Here is a 17,588-nt window from a genome sequence, read left to right as displayed (position 1 = left end):
AGAGAAAGGTTCAAGAAGGTCCACAATTGACTCCTTCAATGCGAAGAGATCCTTATGCTTATGAGAAGTTGAACGAATTGTACAAACTTAAAAGAAAGGAGATGGAAAAAGACGGACCAAGCGGAGCTAGTGAAATAAAGGGAAAACGACGCAAGAAGAATGTGGTTGTTGCATCAAGTTCAAAAAGAAAAGTTGATAGTGGAGTCAAAATTAAAGACCCGGTTGTTCCATCCCAACAAGGTTCAACAACCAAAGAAGCCAGTAATATCCAAAGAAAAGTTGGTGGTACGGTTGGTATTAAGCAATTAGCGAGAAGTCGAGGTAATGATGTCAAAGGAAAAGCACCAATGGTCGAACCATCGCTAATCACCCCACAAAGAGTTGTTAGTAACCTCGATGGTGAGAAAAAGACGGTCTTCTTGGATGTAGGTCCGATGATATCACCCCCTATAGATGAGGAAGGTAATTATATCCGACCTACTTACACGATATACAAAAATTACATGCACTTTTTACCACATTTTATTCATAACTACGTCAAGTCCACCGACGATGTTGAGGGCGACGGAAATTGTGGTTACCATGTGTTTGTAGATCAACTTGGACCTTTTGAGCAGGAAAAAGAATGGGGTGACGACCAAATTACTTATGTTAGGCAAAAGTGTTTGCTTGAACTACGTTGTTTCCCCAATTTCTACAAGCCAATGATGAGATTCGAAAGAAATAACACGAAGGAGATGCTAAACGAGGAGTTCAAAGCATTTGAAAGGCGTTTAATGGGCAACAAGTGTTTGACAAGTGAATATTGGATGAAAATTCCAATATGTGGCTATCTACTCGCCAATGCATTCCATTGCGTTATTCATTCCATCTCCTATGCAGATAGTGTTACATACGCACCAACAAGACGTGTTTTTACCGAAGAAGAATCTCCGAAGATAGTCATCATGGGGTTCGTGAACATGAACCATTATGTCGACCTCCAATTGAAAGATGGATGCCCATTACCTCCATTAAGAAAGGTAGACGGATGTGACAGCGAAATACCAATGACTTGGAGTCATAGGTTCGAGGAAAGATTTCAATTGTGGGATGCATTATAGTTATCGAGGGATGGCCCGTTGTGTGTACTAACGAGTTCCGATGAGGATGAGTATGAGTAAATGTGGTCTGAAGGTAAATAATAACAATGTTTTTTTGTGGGGTGGTGATTAAAATGATAATATGATAATAATGTGGTGAACCTATGTATTTTGAATCACTCATTATATATGAAGAATCTAGTTTTACTCTTATTATGTGTTTGTAATCTAGTTTTACTCTTATTATGTGTTTGTAATGATAATATGATAAAGTTATGTGGTTATTTAGAGGTGTTTAGGGCCAGGTCATACGCTGACACGACCTAGCCGTAACGACCCAAGTGAGCAATTCGCATAATCACGGATGGGAAACCTAACCGAACATCCGGTAACGGCTAGGAATTCAACCCGTATTTCTGGGTAATGTAAAATTTACGGCCAGGTCAAACACTGACACGACCTAGCCGTAACGACCCAAGTGAGCAATTCGCATAATCACGGCTGGGAAACCTAACCGAACATCCGGTAACGGATAGGAATTCAACCCGTATTTCTGGGAAATGTAAAATTTACGGTTGGTAATCCTGGTCGTAACTCTTCCTGTAATCCCAGTTTCAGATTTTACTAAGTGACGACTGAGACACCAAACCATATACCCGATTTCGGCTATGTTTTCTGCCCGTAATTCTGGGTACTGTCACTTCTACGGCTGGTAGTCCTAGCCGTTGATACAACTTACGGCTAGTTATCCTAGCCGTTACCAAAACTTACGGTTGGTAATCCTGGTCGTAAGTTAAGAATCTAATAAATTAAGAATCAAAACATTATTATCCATTCATTCAAGGTTAATGAAAAGTAACTCTGAAAAGTAAATCACCCAAATCCATAACTTAAACATGCTAAAAAGTCTACATAAACATAAGCTGGAATGACTTAAACAAGTAAATTATCTACAATCATCCACTACGACCAACAATTGAAGGAACATCCTCAGAAGATGATGAAGAACTGTCGGGAGTTTGGGAAAGACTAATCCTATCATCAATTACTTCGTCAGTATATAGATCATCCCTCATTGGATTATGTAACTCCAGAAGCCTGAGAATCAGAGTTCTTTGTTCCTCGCAATCCAAATATAAAACCTCCTCAATGTTACGCCTCAGTCCCCTGGCAATCCACTTAGCTCTCTTGACCTATTTTCACATCATTCAATTAATAGTGGTACATAATTTGAGAAACGTATACCAAAAAAAGAATCATATACTTAGGCTACGTACCATCATCGTAACAATATCACACATTGGTAGTTCCTGGGGTTCTTTCTCCTTTCCAGGGTTCCTAAAAATGATGACAAACATATCAGAAGATAGGATTAGGATTGGAAATAACAGATAACCCATCCGTCAGAAACAGTATCGTCCGTGAAAAGTGAGACAACCTAACCGTAAACGTAGTCTCGGCTTAGAAATATGCGGACGACCAAACCGTAAACAAAGTATCGGCTAGAAAATATCAAATAAGGGTTAGGAATATTTATTTACGGTTAGGAAAATACCAGCCGAAACATTCATCACTCAATTTTACTTTGCAAACACAGGACACCTTACGGCTGGGAAAGTACCATCCGTAATAGTATTCCACGGTTGGGTTCTCAAATATTCCTAACTGCGTGAGACAATAACGGCTGGGAGTTCTTGATGTCTCAACCGTCAAGTGTACATTACGGCCAGGACGATATGATATCCCGGCCGTAAACGCTTCAGAAAACCATTTTTTTAAACCCTAAAACCATCAATCGAACCTATTTTTTCAATCTAATGGTAAAATAACTGGTGAGTTTTTCGATTCTTACCTAGTAGGAGTCATTTGTGGAGGATTCACAGGTGTTTGAACGGTTTGGTTCACCACAGGAGGATTTGAAGGTGTTTGAAGAGATTGGTTCACCACATCTGCATGAAAAGGAACATCAATAACTTGCCCTGATTCAGAATCAGGGTTCAATCGACCGGATCTTGTCACTCTTGATCTTGCGGCCATTTTGGGAAGAGATTGGTTATTATTAGGTTTTTGAGAGTTTTTTTTTGAGAAGAAGAAGAAGAATAATAAAGAAAATGAATGGGTTTTGATGTTTGGTTTTGATTTAGGCTTAATATTAGGTTTTGATTTTAAATTATTTATTTATAAAGGGTAAATCTGACTTTTTAATCACTTAAGTCTCCCCTTATCTATAATTTGCCATCTATAATTTGCCTACCCAAAGCTAAAAAGCCCCCAAAATGGTCAACCTTTTAACCCCCAACAATAGAGTTCTAGTTTTTACTAGCTAAGAGGCTTTTTCTTTCTGAAGTGAATTTTGTTTCAGCAAGTAATAATTTATTTAGAGATGGCAAATGAAAGATTTAGCTGCATTCTATTTTGATGGAAGGTTAACATAGCAGGGGTACCAAATAATCGAAACAGCTAAAATTGGATTGCACTTTTCGTCTGGCCTCGTCAACTCTATTTCAAGGATATGCTATGTTAACCTTCCATCCTTTTAGTTCATAATGACATGATAAATAAGCCACAGATCCGATATTAACATCTGAAGAGCCAGTCACAAGTGCATTTGCGAACCACAGTCCAGACATGGGACTTGGGGAAATAAGGAGTCAGAATGGAGGCAAAACATTGACATCAAAGGGGTTGGGGTATTGGACTGTGCAGGCGCACTCATAACATGTCAATTCTATTCCGCACCGATTTTTTTAACAATGAATTGAGTATCAAAATGAGGCATACAGTTGTACATATACAAGCCCTTGAATTGTTAGAGAACAGACTCAATAAATCAGTCAGGAACTTTCAATATCTCCAGACCAACTCCAAAGCACCCAATGTACAACAAAGAAAACCTGGCTTAAGTAACGGTGTTTTTAGTACTTGATGACATGATGACGCAGCCATAGATCGTACATAACCATGTGGAACGCATCATATCTGAGTGGTGGTGTATTCCATTGGAAGTGCTTCTGGACCTGATATTATCAAGGGGCAAAAAGACAAATCATAATTACATCTGCAATTTCAATTGGTAATGAATCAAATATGAAACAATTCATGACAATAAACAGGAGTTTGACTACATTACGATAGAACTTCAAGAGAGATCTATCGAACAAGAAGTATGCGAACAGAAAAACTCGAATATCGTACCTTCACTAGGTTGTTATGCAACAGAACAAATTCCTCATCAGGAATTTCTTTGAGAATATACTTAAGTCTGTACACATCACTCTCCTTTAGTATGACAGCAAATCTTTCCCAATTAAGGATATCATTGAATGGCAAATCATAATAATTAGACAAAATAACTGCAGAGAGAGACAACACGGTTAGTTAAAAAATTCAACTGCAGGTGCTTGAGGGAAGAAAGATAATACGTTACACCAATTGTAAATATGTAGGATGGCAAAGAAGTTAAAAGTTCACCAGGAATGCATCCATAGTGAATTGAGTCTGTGATCCGCGCGCTGTTAACCTGAGAGCCACCAGGGCATATGCAAAATTTCGTCCTATAAAATCTCTTCTGATAAACTAGAGGTCCAGTTGCCCTATTTATTCGGTTGTTCGAGATGTCAAGTTCTGTGTCGTTCTCCCACACACGTGCCAGTATAACCCTTATTTTAGAATTGCGATGACCTGCCCAAAACCCAAGAGCGGTCCTGAAAAAATGGCCACCATTTCTATGTAAAAACTAAAAAATGAAGTGGTTGTGTAATCTGATATGTACGAATAGTTTAAAAACTTATGTCATATCGCTACAACAAATATTAAATACATTACTGGAACTTTCTAAAAGAAACAAATCAATGGAGGGTAATAATCCACATACCACAACGACAGAAGAAAAGATATTCTAAACCATAAAGCTAATAACCAAACAACAACAAAACATACTAGCAACAGACAATGCGAGGAAGCCACAATCTCTCACATTACAAAATTATTAGGAAGGCAGATCGAGGAAGTCAATGTTGAACAAATCAGCTATTCTCATTGCTCGAAGTGTTATTTTGTATACCGATATATTACTAACGAAGTAATGACAACAGGAAGTTAGTTTGATGTCATTAACTGCACAACTTACTGAACTTTCGCTAAGCATGGATATCTACACGAAGACCTATCTCAAGCAAATAGACCCCAATCAAATACCATCATTCACCTCCTAAAATTTATTAATGCTCATCGCATAAATATCTTGTAAAAAAAATGCAAAAAGAACATGTTTCCTACCTATTTTCTATGTCGTTTCCCCCAGCTGGTAGAGCGAATGGCTGCAGTACTTGTGGGAGAGCAACATCCTTGTGAGGAATAAATCCAACATCATAACTTGGTGAACAAACAACTCTTATTGAATTCTTAACAAGAAATGGAACACCTTCAGTTGCTCTTACACCAACATCATGACAAGTAACGAAAAAATGATCTGCACCCAAGGTTCTATTCCAATAAGGGTACTTCATAATTAAGCTTTGCACGTAATTATCCACAATTACCGTCATGTTCTCATACGATGTCCCCTGTGTAGAAACAAACATTTACAACAATTACCTTACAAGTTAGTCACAAACAAAATTTAAGCCTAAATCAGTTCATCTTACACTCCAATCAAATTGTGATTCCTACGGCAGCTAACTGTAAAAATATGGCAGTAAACATGGATTCCAGAAGAAATGATACTACATTAATGCATTCAGAGTTCCAAGCAATAGAAATTACCTTTCCTCTCATCTTATGACAAGAAATAGGGATGAAGAAGAGATGGGCTTCATCTGGATTATCAGTACGAAAGTGACTTTCTCGAATATTCTGAAAGAAAAAACCCTCACTAGCATACTTTCCAGTCAATTTCCTAGGAGTTTGATAAAAAGTATTTGGATCTCCATCTGGATATATAAAAACCTTGAAATTCTTCTCCATTTCTTCATAATTCAATCGGAAAACTTCAGGTGAGTGATATATATCTGTAAATTCTTCCGATGTTTCAACCTTTATGAATCAAAACCTGTGTAAAATTACTAAGAAATCCGACAAAAAAAAATCAGAACAAAATAGAGGAGGATGTATGAATTGAAAATTACCTGACGAGTCACAGAAATATCTGGAGAACAGTATTGAAGTGGGAAATGGAGAGATTTAAGAGAGAGGTAAGTGAAAGTGATTAGGGTTAGAGCTGAGATAGTTAAAAGAGATCTCTGTAGATTACATGGTGGTGAAGTAATCAAAGAAGAGAAAGGATTTGATTTTCCTGTCATAATTATTTCAATTGGGGTTCAGTCTTCAGATACTGGAGGAATTTTTTTTGAAGTGAGAATGTGAGCTTCCTTGTCTAGAAAAGGGAGAGTGAGTGAAAGAGAGAACACTGTTTCCAGAATCCAGATCGCTGCCAACACCACGCTTCGGAGGGGAGAGGAAAAAATAAAATACATTGACACTCTTTATTTTATCCGGACAGTCTGGCGCTGGCGGTGGCTATTTTCCTCTCGGTCTTGTGAACTTGGAGTTGGCGGTGGCCTTATATTCTTGCGAGCACCAACATTGCCTCTTACACCCCGTTTGTTTGCATCTAACTCGCTTTCTGGATTGGTGACAACTCCTAGTTCACATCAGTTTGTTTGCATCTAACTCGTCATTTGGATCAGAATCAACTCCTGATTCGCACTGAATTAGATGTTACACGATTTGTTTTCTAAGTTGAATCAAATTTGATCCGTTACCTATTTTAGACCGAATCTCTGATTCAGATCCGTTTGAGTCAGGTAACAAGCTACTCCTGATTAATAGGAACAAACCACTGAATCACATATTTTTAAATCAGCTAAGTCATATCTGACTCAGAAAACAAACATATTGTGTCATCCAGATAAGTTAGGCGATTTCATTTAAATCCAGACGACACAGATCCAGGAAGAAAGAAAATAAACATGATGTTAGTTGTGTAGTACTGACACAGACACGATTATTATTATTTTTGAACCCGAACCTTCAAACTACCCGGGCATACTTCAAATTTAGTTTTTTGTTGCTTGAATTTAGCCAATATTTTCTGAAAATGAGAAATTTTATAGCTTGATTTGAGCTAAGTCAAACTCGTTCGGCTAAAAGATCTGAAGAACAAGTAGCCGAACTTGGTTTTAATGGAGTTTTTGCTTTCAGAGAAAAGTCCAGTTAGGAGAAAAAAATTGCGACATAACCAAACTCAATATATAGGTTTTCAAAGAAAAATTCGGTTAGGAGAAAAAAATTGCGACGTAACCGAACTCAATATATAGATTTCAGAGAAAAGTTCGGTTAGGAGGGAAAAATTGCTACGTAACCGAGCTTTTATCTAAATATTCGGCTAGGATTTTTTTTGCGAAAAATCCGGACTGTGCTTCATTTCCAGAAGTTTCGGCTAGTTCTACAAAGTTTTTTCACAAAATTCATGGCGGAACTCCTCTCTGCAACTTTAATTTTTATGATTACTGCTCGCTCAATTTATCAATCCCAAATATATAAAGAAGACATGGGTTAGTCGGAAAGTACCTATAATATACATATTTCTAAAATTCGTATTTAAAACTATTATAAAAGCGGAAGAGAAAATAAGAGGATAACAGAAGAGTTTAAAATGAAATTTGGCTAGTAGAGAAAATTGTGTTTTTGTGCTTATAAATTAGAGTTTTAATTAAGTTAGCAGGTATAGGAAAAATAAAAGTTTGAACAAGGATAAAAGATTTTTTTTAAAACAGAACACAAAATATATTAATTAGTTAATATTACATAACATCGGGCTAACTTCATCATCCCTTATAACATCTGTAAATTCAACCGAATGGTTTTTAAAAAGTTAAAAGAACCTCTATCAGTTCCAGATTTGTTAACTATTTTATGAGATGAGTTGTTGCATGTTCTCTTCACATGACTGACCCGACATAACGACATTCTAGATAAGAAATGCTTTATTTCTTCTACAATGCCCTGGTTCATCCAGTGTACATAATGGGTTGCACCTCTAACAAAGTTAACTACATTCAAACTATCAGATTCTAAAATAACATCGCCGACTTCTGGAGTTTTGGCCCATAATTAGAGCTGCATATGGGTCGGGCGGGTCGGGTGTTAGCTAATACCAACTACAAACCTAACTATAACGGGTTTTATTTTCATAACCAACCCCGCACCCACAAACATCGGTCGGGTTCGGGTTTTGTAGATGAGGAAAAACGATTTGCTGGTTTTTAAAGAATTGAGGAGACGACCGTACGGAGGAGACTCCTTGAACCGAGCGAAATGTTAAACCTCACACAGATGCACCGCTGCAAAGGGGATGCTTTAGATTCGAGAGATCAATCTGTAGTACTCCGGCCTAAATCAAGACAATGACTGTTCCAGAGTAAATTCGTTCACAAGAGAGGATAGGTTGATCTGTAGAAGGGAAGCTGAGAAATGTGTGGAATCAATGGTAATCAAAGATTGTGGGTGTGTGAATTCTGAATACGATAAGCTCTTAGTGATTGAAAATTGCTAAATTGAGAGTAGTTGCTCAATTGATGAGTTGATGATCTCGTGTTGTCAGTTTGACGTGATATTTATGATATTGATGATGATGATTCAATCATGATTCATAGACTTATTTATATTGCTGGAATAGTAGACACCATGATTCCATGAAGTATGACAGTTGATGGAATCAAGGAGTGGGGAAGTGGAGATCGTGTTTGAAACCAGTTGCTCAACGTGTGGAGACTTGGTCGATTTTCCACCCACTACCTCGTGAATTCCTTCAACTGACTGCACGACTTGCTCACATTATATCGTGTGTTTGAACACACGTGTCGTAGACCGCCAGACCAAAACCCTAAGTGATATCCCCCCAAGTGACACGATTGACGTCTCGTGGTTTGTTAGTCAATTGATGACTTCGTGGTTTGATGGGACGATGAGTCCATGTAGTCGTTAAGTTGAACATGATGTTCTGAAACTCATGAATTGAACATGTCATGAGACAGAGGTATAGCTCTTACGATGAAGTGAGCAAGTATTGCTCATTCGATGGATCGTTGAATATCGATTGTTGAACCAATATTCCTTGGTTTGAGAAAATATTCCTCATCTGAGCAAATGCTTCTCATGCGATGAATTGTTGAATATTTGATCGTCTGAGCATGTATTGCTCATCTGATGGATTATTGGCAGCGTACCAAAAATATTAATTAAAGTACTAGCATAATTAATAAGATTAATGACCATGAGGTCGTCGTAAAATTATTAAGGTTGGAATCTGGAATGATGATCCTTGGATTCAGAAACCCTAATTTGATCAATTGATGATCAATTCACGGTTCGTCAGAATTTTTAACCATGGGACGAAGGAGGGAGCGACTACATGGGACTATGGATCAACCATGTAGTGTCCATATGCTCACGTGAGCAAATACGAAGAACTCCTGAAGAGTTGACGATTTGTTGGTGAAAGAATGATTAAATGCTGGCTTAATCATTTATTCAAAAATTCTCGTATGAGCCTTAGGTGAGAAAACCTAATTAATTATGACGAGGCGAGGGACCGACCATGGAGTCATGAAACCAGCCCTGGGTTGTCACGTGACTGCCTGACGATCACTTCATGAAAATCCAAAGTGTTTGGGAGAGTTTTGGACCTAATACGAGCAATTGTGTAAATTAGGTCAAAACTGTGAAAATTGATGGGACCGGATTCCGTGAGCCAAAGAGCCAATCTTGGTCGGTCAAGATAGCATGCTTGTGTCCGCAAGGCATCCGCGTCTCAGTCCTGAGACTTTTGATATTTTTTGGTGTGCAATTGAGCATCCATTCGAGAAAATATGCCAAAATTAGGGTTTCGACGAAAACTGAGGAAAACACCATGAGATGATGAAATATAATTATAAAATAAGGGATGAGGAGGCGTGGGACCGCCGTGGTCAAGGCATGGTCGGAAGGTCGTGACCACACCCCCGTGGTGCCTTTTCCTTAATTTTATAATATTTTGATGATTTTATGAAAAAATCATGAATTTTGAGAAATTTGATGAATTTTGGGAGTTTCCATGAATTGAAGGAGTTTTCATGAGTACAAGCAAGCAAAAAATAATAAAACAACGGTGTGTGGGACCGTGGAAGGCATGGTCGGCCGGCTAGAGCCCGGTCTCACGAGTTTCCCTAATTTTATAATGATTTTATGAAAAGTTCATGAATTTTGAGAAATTTGATGAATTTAGGGAGTTTCCATGAATTGAAGGAGTTTTCATGAGGTCAAGGAAGAAAAAAATATTAAAATAATAACAAACAAGGGCGTGTGGGACCGTGGAAGGCATGGCCGGCCGGCTAGGGTCCGGTCCCACGATTTTTCCTAATTTTTTAATATTTTTAGGTATTTTGATGATTTGAGGGAATTTTTCCTAATTTGAGAGAAATACCATGAAATCAAGGAATTTGATGAATTCAAGGAAAACTAATAATAAAATAATAAAACAAAGGGGCGTGTGGGACCGGCTAGGGCATGGCCGGCTGGCCAAGGCCCGGTCCCACAAGTTTTCATAATTTATTTTATTTTATTATTATTTGATAATTTGTGCAAAAATACCATGAAATCAAGGAGTTTTTTCATGAAATTAGAGAAATAATAATAATAATAATAATAATAATAATAATTAAATAATAAAGAACCGTGGGTGTGGGGCCGGTTGGGACCAAGGCATGGCCAGTTGGCCAATGGTCACGTCCCACACTCCTTTCCTTAATTTTATATTATTTTTATGAATTTATGGAAGTACCATGAAACCGAGGAGTTTCCTCAAGACGAATGAGATTTGATAAAATGAGAGAATTTTCATCAAATCATGGAAATAATAAAAATGCATTAAAAATATATAACTGGCGTGGGATTGACCACGACACGGTCGGTCGGTCGTGTGTCCGTGCTCCCATCACCCTGGTCAATATTTTTAATTATTTATTATTTTCTTCTCTATTTTGCATAGGTTCATCGTTTCGTTGTATTTTTGAAATACTCGTTCGTGCGGTGACTGTTAGTGTATCATCGTTGAATACACCTTCACCATTTGAATCGGGGCTTACTTAGAGGTAGCTTAGACACCCGGTTGTTGATTATTTATTACTAATTGTGGAATTTAGTGGAGAGTAATTCACAAAACTGAGTAATAAGATGTTTATTATTAATTCATAGGATCAGCTGAGGATTCGACTACGAATTCAGAATAATAAAGTGAGCATTACCATTCCATGGGATCGTAGATTCGACCATAGAATCAGAGTAATTAAGGTTTATCTATTACCATTTATGAGACCATTTTTGGATTCGATCATGAAATCGGAGTAATGAGATAATATAGTTATTGCTATTCTATGAGATCAAGCTGTGGATTCGATCATAGAATCAGAACAATTGTTATTGTCATTCCATGGGACCAGTCGTGGATTCGACCATGGAATAAGAGCGATTGTAATTAGGAATAATTAACTTTGTGGCTCTATACTAGCAGAGCAAGCTATCTAGGAGCATTAATTATCCTGATACGAGCTTGTCGATAAGTCATATCCTTTATATAGTCAGGGTAAACTTGTTGTTTGTTCCTGAAGATATTATCGCTCTATACTAGCAGAGCAAGCTGTCTAGGAGCCGTCCATCTCGTGATGCTATATAGAAATAATCACTGAAAGTATTCAGTATTCATGAGATATGCCGTTGTCCAGTCGTGAGACTATATATCTACATGTACTCTGAGAGAAAGTACTCTCCGTTGAGAATTCGATGAGAGACCCGTGTCTCGATACTCACGTCTGATTGTTGAATCAGGGCTTCGTATAATTATGAGTTTACGAATTTAGCCTTTATCGAAAATCCACCATCTACATTAAGTCTCCTGCTTACTGAAGAAAGCTGTGTTCCTCAGTCAGCATTAAATGGTGATTTTCCGGCCATAAATAATAATACCAGTAATTGAACTTAGTCGTAAGTTGAGACGTTACCGGATTTAGAAAACATGAGAAAACCACGACTTGATGAAGGCTTCAATGTCATGATTGGAGCGTCGTTTGATGAGCATGAATTGATGTTGATTCGCTGGTTTGAACGACGAGTCTGTGGTCGGTTAGGATTCGCGGGCCGGGCCCAATAAGGAAATCCTTGTGAAATTAGGTTTTGGAAATAAAATTTGGTATAAAAGGAATTAATCCTTTTTTTTTTATTTCTCCTTCACACACGGCCAGCACCTTCATCACTTCTCCATCACCTTCACGTCAGCAGCGAGTGGAGGAAAAAAAAATTGCCGGAGCTTCGCTGCCGTCCGACCGCCGCCGTCGTCGCCGTTGCCGCCGGCCAACTTCCGGCCGATTCGCCCAAGTGCGATTTTTTTGTTTGCTGATGTTTATGATCCTCAAGAGTTTTTCATGCTTTGATCATGATGAAGTTATATACATGTGTGTATATTAGTGTGAGTTTTATGAAAAAACCCTCGTTTTTGAAAAAACGTATGTTCGTTCAATCGTTAGTTTTGAAAACTAACTATAATCCCTGATTTAGGAGAGATTTTTTTTTAGTATATGAACCTAGGCCCAGTGATAAAACTTAGTGTGTGAGCTTTCATGTGTGCCACGGTTTTATCGTAAAAGAAGTGAATTTTCATGAAATCGGAATAATCCTTCGTTTTAAAGACAAATCACGGTGACACGAAGGAAAATATGTATGATGAACTTGTGTCCAGTGATAAAATTTTGCTTATGAGCTTTCATGTAAATACAAAACTTCATTATATGTATGAGATGTGAGCTTTCACAATATTTTTGAAATAAACCTTCGTTTTAAAGACAAATAACGACGATACGAAGGAAAAATAATTTTTTTTTTATATATATGTAGCCGTGACATATATTGTGTAAAATATGATGGTATATTTTATTTGCATGAATTTGTTTTCATTAGATAAAATTCTTTGAGAATTTATATATGCAAGTTGCATTAATTGCTGTTTTTTCGAAAAATCAGAAACGTGGGTTTTGAGGAACCTTCGAAGATAGACAATATATTTATGATGAAATATTTTATTGTTGTAAACATCATAGGTCAGTTGTGTGAATGTTCACATTATGAAAATTGTGTTCGTGATTTCATGAAAAATCAGTTTCGGAAATTAAATAAAGTTTCATTCGTTTTTTGCAGTTTTCGAAGAGACGAACGATTTTGAGGTGTTAACTCTAGCATTACTATCACTATTGTTAGTGGAAGTATAAAAGGTAAGAGTTACCATTTTTGCTTGTATTTCCTTGATTTATATCTGGACGGCATATTGAAGTAGAATGTAGTGTGAACCTTTTCAGCTACTTAGCAAAGATGTCCAATTCCCAAGCTGACGACGCCTCGAGGGAAGAGATGTGTGTTGATGATGGTATCTCCAGAGATGAGACATGCATGGATGGAACTTCCGTTGGGGGAGATGAAGATGAAATCCCTGGGATTAAGAATGTCCCGAACATAGATGATGCATTCTTTGAAAAAGATATTCCAAGAGCTGAGCAACATTTGAAATCCCCAGTGTATCGTCTTTTGATAAATCCCAGAACTGTTACTCAGAAGAAATTGGTGACTCCTAAGATAGTGATTCGATTTTGTCTTCAACGAGGGGTCTTCGCCTCATCAATCATAGAGTTTAAGCTTTCTCGACGACTTTTGGAGAAATTTTCCGGCTGGGCGGGGCACATGTTGGGTTTTCCTCATGTGAGGACTATGCTCGACCAGGCGCAGGTGACGAGAGCTATTCAATCTTCTGGATAGTTGTTCATTTATCATGACGCAAGTGGTATTGTGGCTCTGTTTGCTCGCTGGTGCATTCCCACTCACACTTTCATATGTAGATGGGGAGAGTTTACCATTACCTTGGAAGACGTGGCGGCTCTGATGCATCTCCCGATCACGGGCAATCTTCCTGGGGATCTTTGAGATGAGGAGACCGTCGTTTCTCATGTCTTGACAACTGCAATGGAGAAAGCGAATAAGGCTGGTAGTAAAGGATGCTATGCTTCCTGGTTGACACACTGGTGGCCCAAAGACGAGGTTTCTGATAAACCCATCGACGGTATGTTACCCATTGCTGTTTTCTTATGTTAATGGTTGTCCATAGACGTTTTTGAAGACAGTGGAAACTTATTGAAGCCTTTTGTGATTCCCTTTGCTATTAAGATGGCTCAAGGTGAGCAACTTCCGATAGGTAGTTTATTCTTAGGCTCCTTGTATTACAACCTGGACTCCTTGATTATAGACTCCAGTGTCTCGAACGGCTCTATGAAGATTGAGTGTTATGCCAAAACGATGTTTCTTAAAGCTTTGATTTGGGAGCATTTTAAGAATTATGCACCTACTCCACGTAATGTTTTGCAAGGACCGAATACTGATGCGCGCCATACTTTACCTGAGAAAGATAATGCTAGGATCATGCGTTGGTCCACCAAGCAACCTCGTTCTAAAATACGTTTTATTGATGTGTTAAATGAAGAATCTGAGTTCAATTTTCGCCCGTGGGTGCCAGTCCCTGATTATGTTTCTCAGCCGATGACTTTCAATACTGGAGAAGGCACAAGTTTGACGTCTGGTGCGCATCTGAGTGATGGCGAAAGATCTTTCATGTTAAGTTGCACTCCTGGTCATTTGCTATCAGTCACGTTTGGAGAGCTTTCAGTGGAGGAGTATAATATTGATAGAGCAGCTCGACAAATGGGTATGGATCAGTGTGTTCCAACCATACGGAGAAGGAAGCCATCAATTGATCAAATCAGGACTCATTTGGATCATACTCACGTGGAAGGGAGTAGCTACTGGTTTCCTGGTTCTGATAGATTCGCCTATGTAACCCCAGGTTATGTAGAATTCTGGGATCAACAACTTGGGCGTTTGAGTGGCTTTGTAAGATTTCCCAGACCTCCATTCAAGGATCTTCCTTCGGCTGAGATGATTTCCAGTCGACCAAGATTGAAGTATCTTTCTGGTGATAAACGAAATTCGTCTCCAGGATGCTCTCAGGTATGTTTCTTCATATAATCTTCACGAAAATTATAAGAAATGTATTCTGATTATATTACTGGATTTCACCACAGGACGGTCGTAATATACAACCTCGAATCGGTGTAGATTTCTCATAGACTGAGGCGGTTATTCATGGCGGAGAAGGCAGGCATAAAGGTTATAAGCTGTTACCTAATACCGTAAAGTCCCCAGTTGGTGCTTTGGTGAGTTTCCAATATTTCTCACCGTGACTTTCATTGATATTAGCATTAGAATCATGAAGCCGACGTTGTTAATTTTCTTGCAGAATTTTACTCCATCAAGTCTTGAAGGTCTTCAATTTTCTGTTACTGAACAAGCAATTGCTGATTTGAGTGACGAAGAAACTGTAAGTATTTCTTCACATGTTCAAATGGGGTGCTTCATAGATGAAAATATTGATTGTAAAAGACGTGTACAGGAGGATGTCGTCATGGATATGGATAATTCTGGAACTCAATCATCCTCTGGGAATAGGAATTGAGGTAATTCCCAAGATTCGGAGCCGGATGGAAGTGATGTTCCTCTTGTCGTTGATGTGGACAATTCCAACCCCTTGGACACTTTGGAGACTCCTCAAGTAAGAATATATCCTGTACATTCTTCATAGAAGTATAAAAGTGCTGACTTGTAAATGAATGAATGAGAACCCATGTGAATATGTGAAAACTTAGTCGAATTTTGTCGTCAGAAAATTCAGAACTCGACTTTTTAGTAGAAACGCTGTAGAATCTTCGTCCGGAGTCGGATTTTGATGATCTACATGTGCAAATTCAATCCCGGAAAATTTCCAAGTTTAGCAAAGAAGCTTTTTAAGTTTTGAGCACGTTCAGAGCCTGAAAAAGGCGAAATAGTAAACTTCCAGGAGACTTTCAGAACCTTTTCAGATTGCACGTCACTTGATATTTTGGCCACATCTACTCTCTCGTTCATCGGATTTTCATGAAATTTTGACATGTTATAGAGTACATCCATACGAAGAGAATGGAATATGACCCATCCTCGGATTCCTTGTATATTGCTCCCAGTTCGTCTCCTAGTACAGGGTAGAGTTCAGTTTCTTCAGACGGACTCATCGTAAAATGTGTTTTCATGACTTCCATGTTATTTGACCGTGCCTTGAATGTAGTATGATGAACCTTGATGATGTTGCCTTGCTAGTATACTATGTTTCATAATCTCCTTTGGATTCGTGACTCTAACCTCATGTAATCTTCGTATTAGGTGCTAAATACCGAAGTTGAGGATACTGGAGCCAACGATGATAACTCTAACCATTCCGGAGTTATTGATGAAGAGACAACCATCCCTGCATTTCAAGGCCATGAGAAGGTCGCTACTTCTGTTATGGAAACCCAGATGGTTGTTGCCTCAGTGATAGAAGAAACCGAGACAGCAGCGGAGAATACTGAAGGAACTGTTGTTTTAGTCGTGGGAGCCACTCCAGTGACCGAGAACCGTACAATAGTGTATGAATATCCAACTGCAGGGGTCGCTTTAGATCCTCCCTTTAACACTTCACTCCCGTATCATGAACTAATCGTTGGATTCAGCGTTCCCAATGGATATGCACGCTTGTATGAGACGATATGGAAGAAGTTCGGCCATATGATCGTTGACAAGAACCCTGGGCGTGCTTATGCTTTAATCATGCAAGTAGGCGTTATCTTGCATGTCGTGAGTGATATGCATACGAGACCCAGGAATGCCGTGACTCCAGATATACTCTTTGATTGGGAGTTTAACTTGGAGAATTCAGAAAGGCTTGGCCTCAACGTGAAATGGCTTCGTAAGCAAATAAACGTTATAAAGGATTCATGTGAGAAGAACATACCCTTTCCAAACGATGCTGTGAAGGAGAAGGAGGACAAGATTGCTAAGCTGACCGAGGAGTTGAACAAGGAGAGGGCGGCTTTGAAAATCTTGAAGGATGCTGATGAGCGAAAGCCTTTTCTTGCTGATCTCTTGAACTTCTGAACTTCTGAGAGATGTGAGGTTTATACTTGGGTTTTTGATATTTAGATGGTTTTGGATTGACTGATGGTTGAGGATTTTCTTGTAGATTTGATAGAGATTTTCTTTTACGAAATATGAACTGAATTTTGATAAATTGCTGAATTCAAATATTGATTGCAAGTATTGCAAATGTTTTGGAGGAACTGAAATACAAATGAAAGAAAATCCTAAATGTTAAATCCCAACACCTCCCAATATCTTAAATGTCCAATAATTTCAGATAAACGCCTTGAGCCAATTTTCATGAATTACTGGTAGGGTTCTGCCATCTGTGTTGGTCAATTTGTAGTATCCTCCGACCACGGATTCAGCGACCATGAATGGTCCTTCCCAATTGGAGTTCCTTGTAGAATGAAGACCGCGCTGAACTGCTTTGAGAACCAGGTCCCC

General features: G+C 38.5%; 2 protein-coding genes across 3 annotated transcripts; both read right to left on the bottom strand.

Annotated features, from left to right (window-relative positions):
• Window positions 1-1,951: 1,951 nt before the first annotated feature.
• On the bottom strand, window positions 1,952-3,157 carry LOC113362263. The gene is made up of 3 exons (XM_026605189.1): window positions 2,935-3,157; window positions 2,360-2,420; window positions 1,952-2,275 (listed from the first exon to the last, which is right to left on the bottom strand). The coding sequence occupies exons 1-3, from the start codon at window positions 3,117-3,119 to the stop codon at window positions 2,039-2,041; spliced, it is 483 nt and encodes a 160-aa protein (XP_026460974.1). The 5' UTR covers window positions 3,120-3,157; the 3' UTR covers window positions 1,952-2,038.
• A 637-nt stretch (window positions 3,158-3,794) lies between these two features.
• LOC113357576 (probable glycosyltransferase At5g03795) lies at window positions 3,795-6,602 on the bottom strand. Of its 2 annotated transcripts, none has more exons than XM_026601016.1 (6): window positions 6,209-6,602; window positions 5,847-6,116; window positions 5,361-5,647; window positions 4,554-4,786; window positions 4,278-4,435; window positions 3,795-4,099 (listed from the first exon to the last, which is right to left on the bottom strand). In XM_026601016.1, the coding sequence occupies exons 1-6, from the start codon at window positions 6,380-6,382 to the stop codon at window positions 3,998-4,000; spliced, it is 1,224 nt and encodes a 407-aa protein (XP_026456801.1). In that variant the 5' UTR covers window positions 6,383-6,602; the 3' UTR covers window positions 3,795-3,997. The 2 variants fall into 2 exon arrangements, with proteins under 2 accessions (XP_026456801.1, XP_026456802.1); XM_026601017.1 differs by having other exon boundaries at window positions 5,847-6,132; window positions 6,209-6,320.
• Between the last annotated feature and the right edge of the window lie 10,986 nt (window positions 6,603-17,588).

Source organism: Papaver somniferum, chromosome 3 (assembly GCF_003573695.1).
Source record: "Papaver somniferum cultivar HN1 chromosome 3, ASM357369v1, whole genome shotgun sequence".
NCBI classification, from domain to species: Eukaryota; Viridiplantae; Streptophyta; class Magnoliopsida; order Ranunculales; family Papaveraceae; genus Papaver; species Papaver somniferum.
This window is presented reverse-complemented; position numbering and strand designations above follow the sequence as displayed.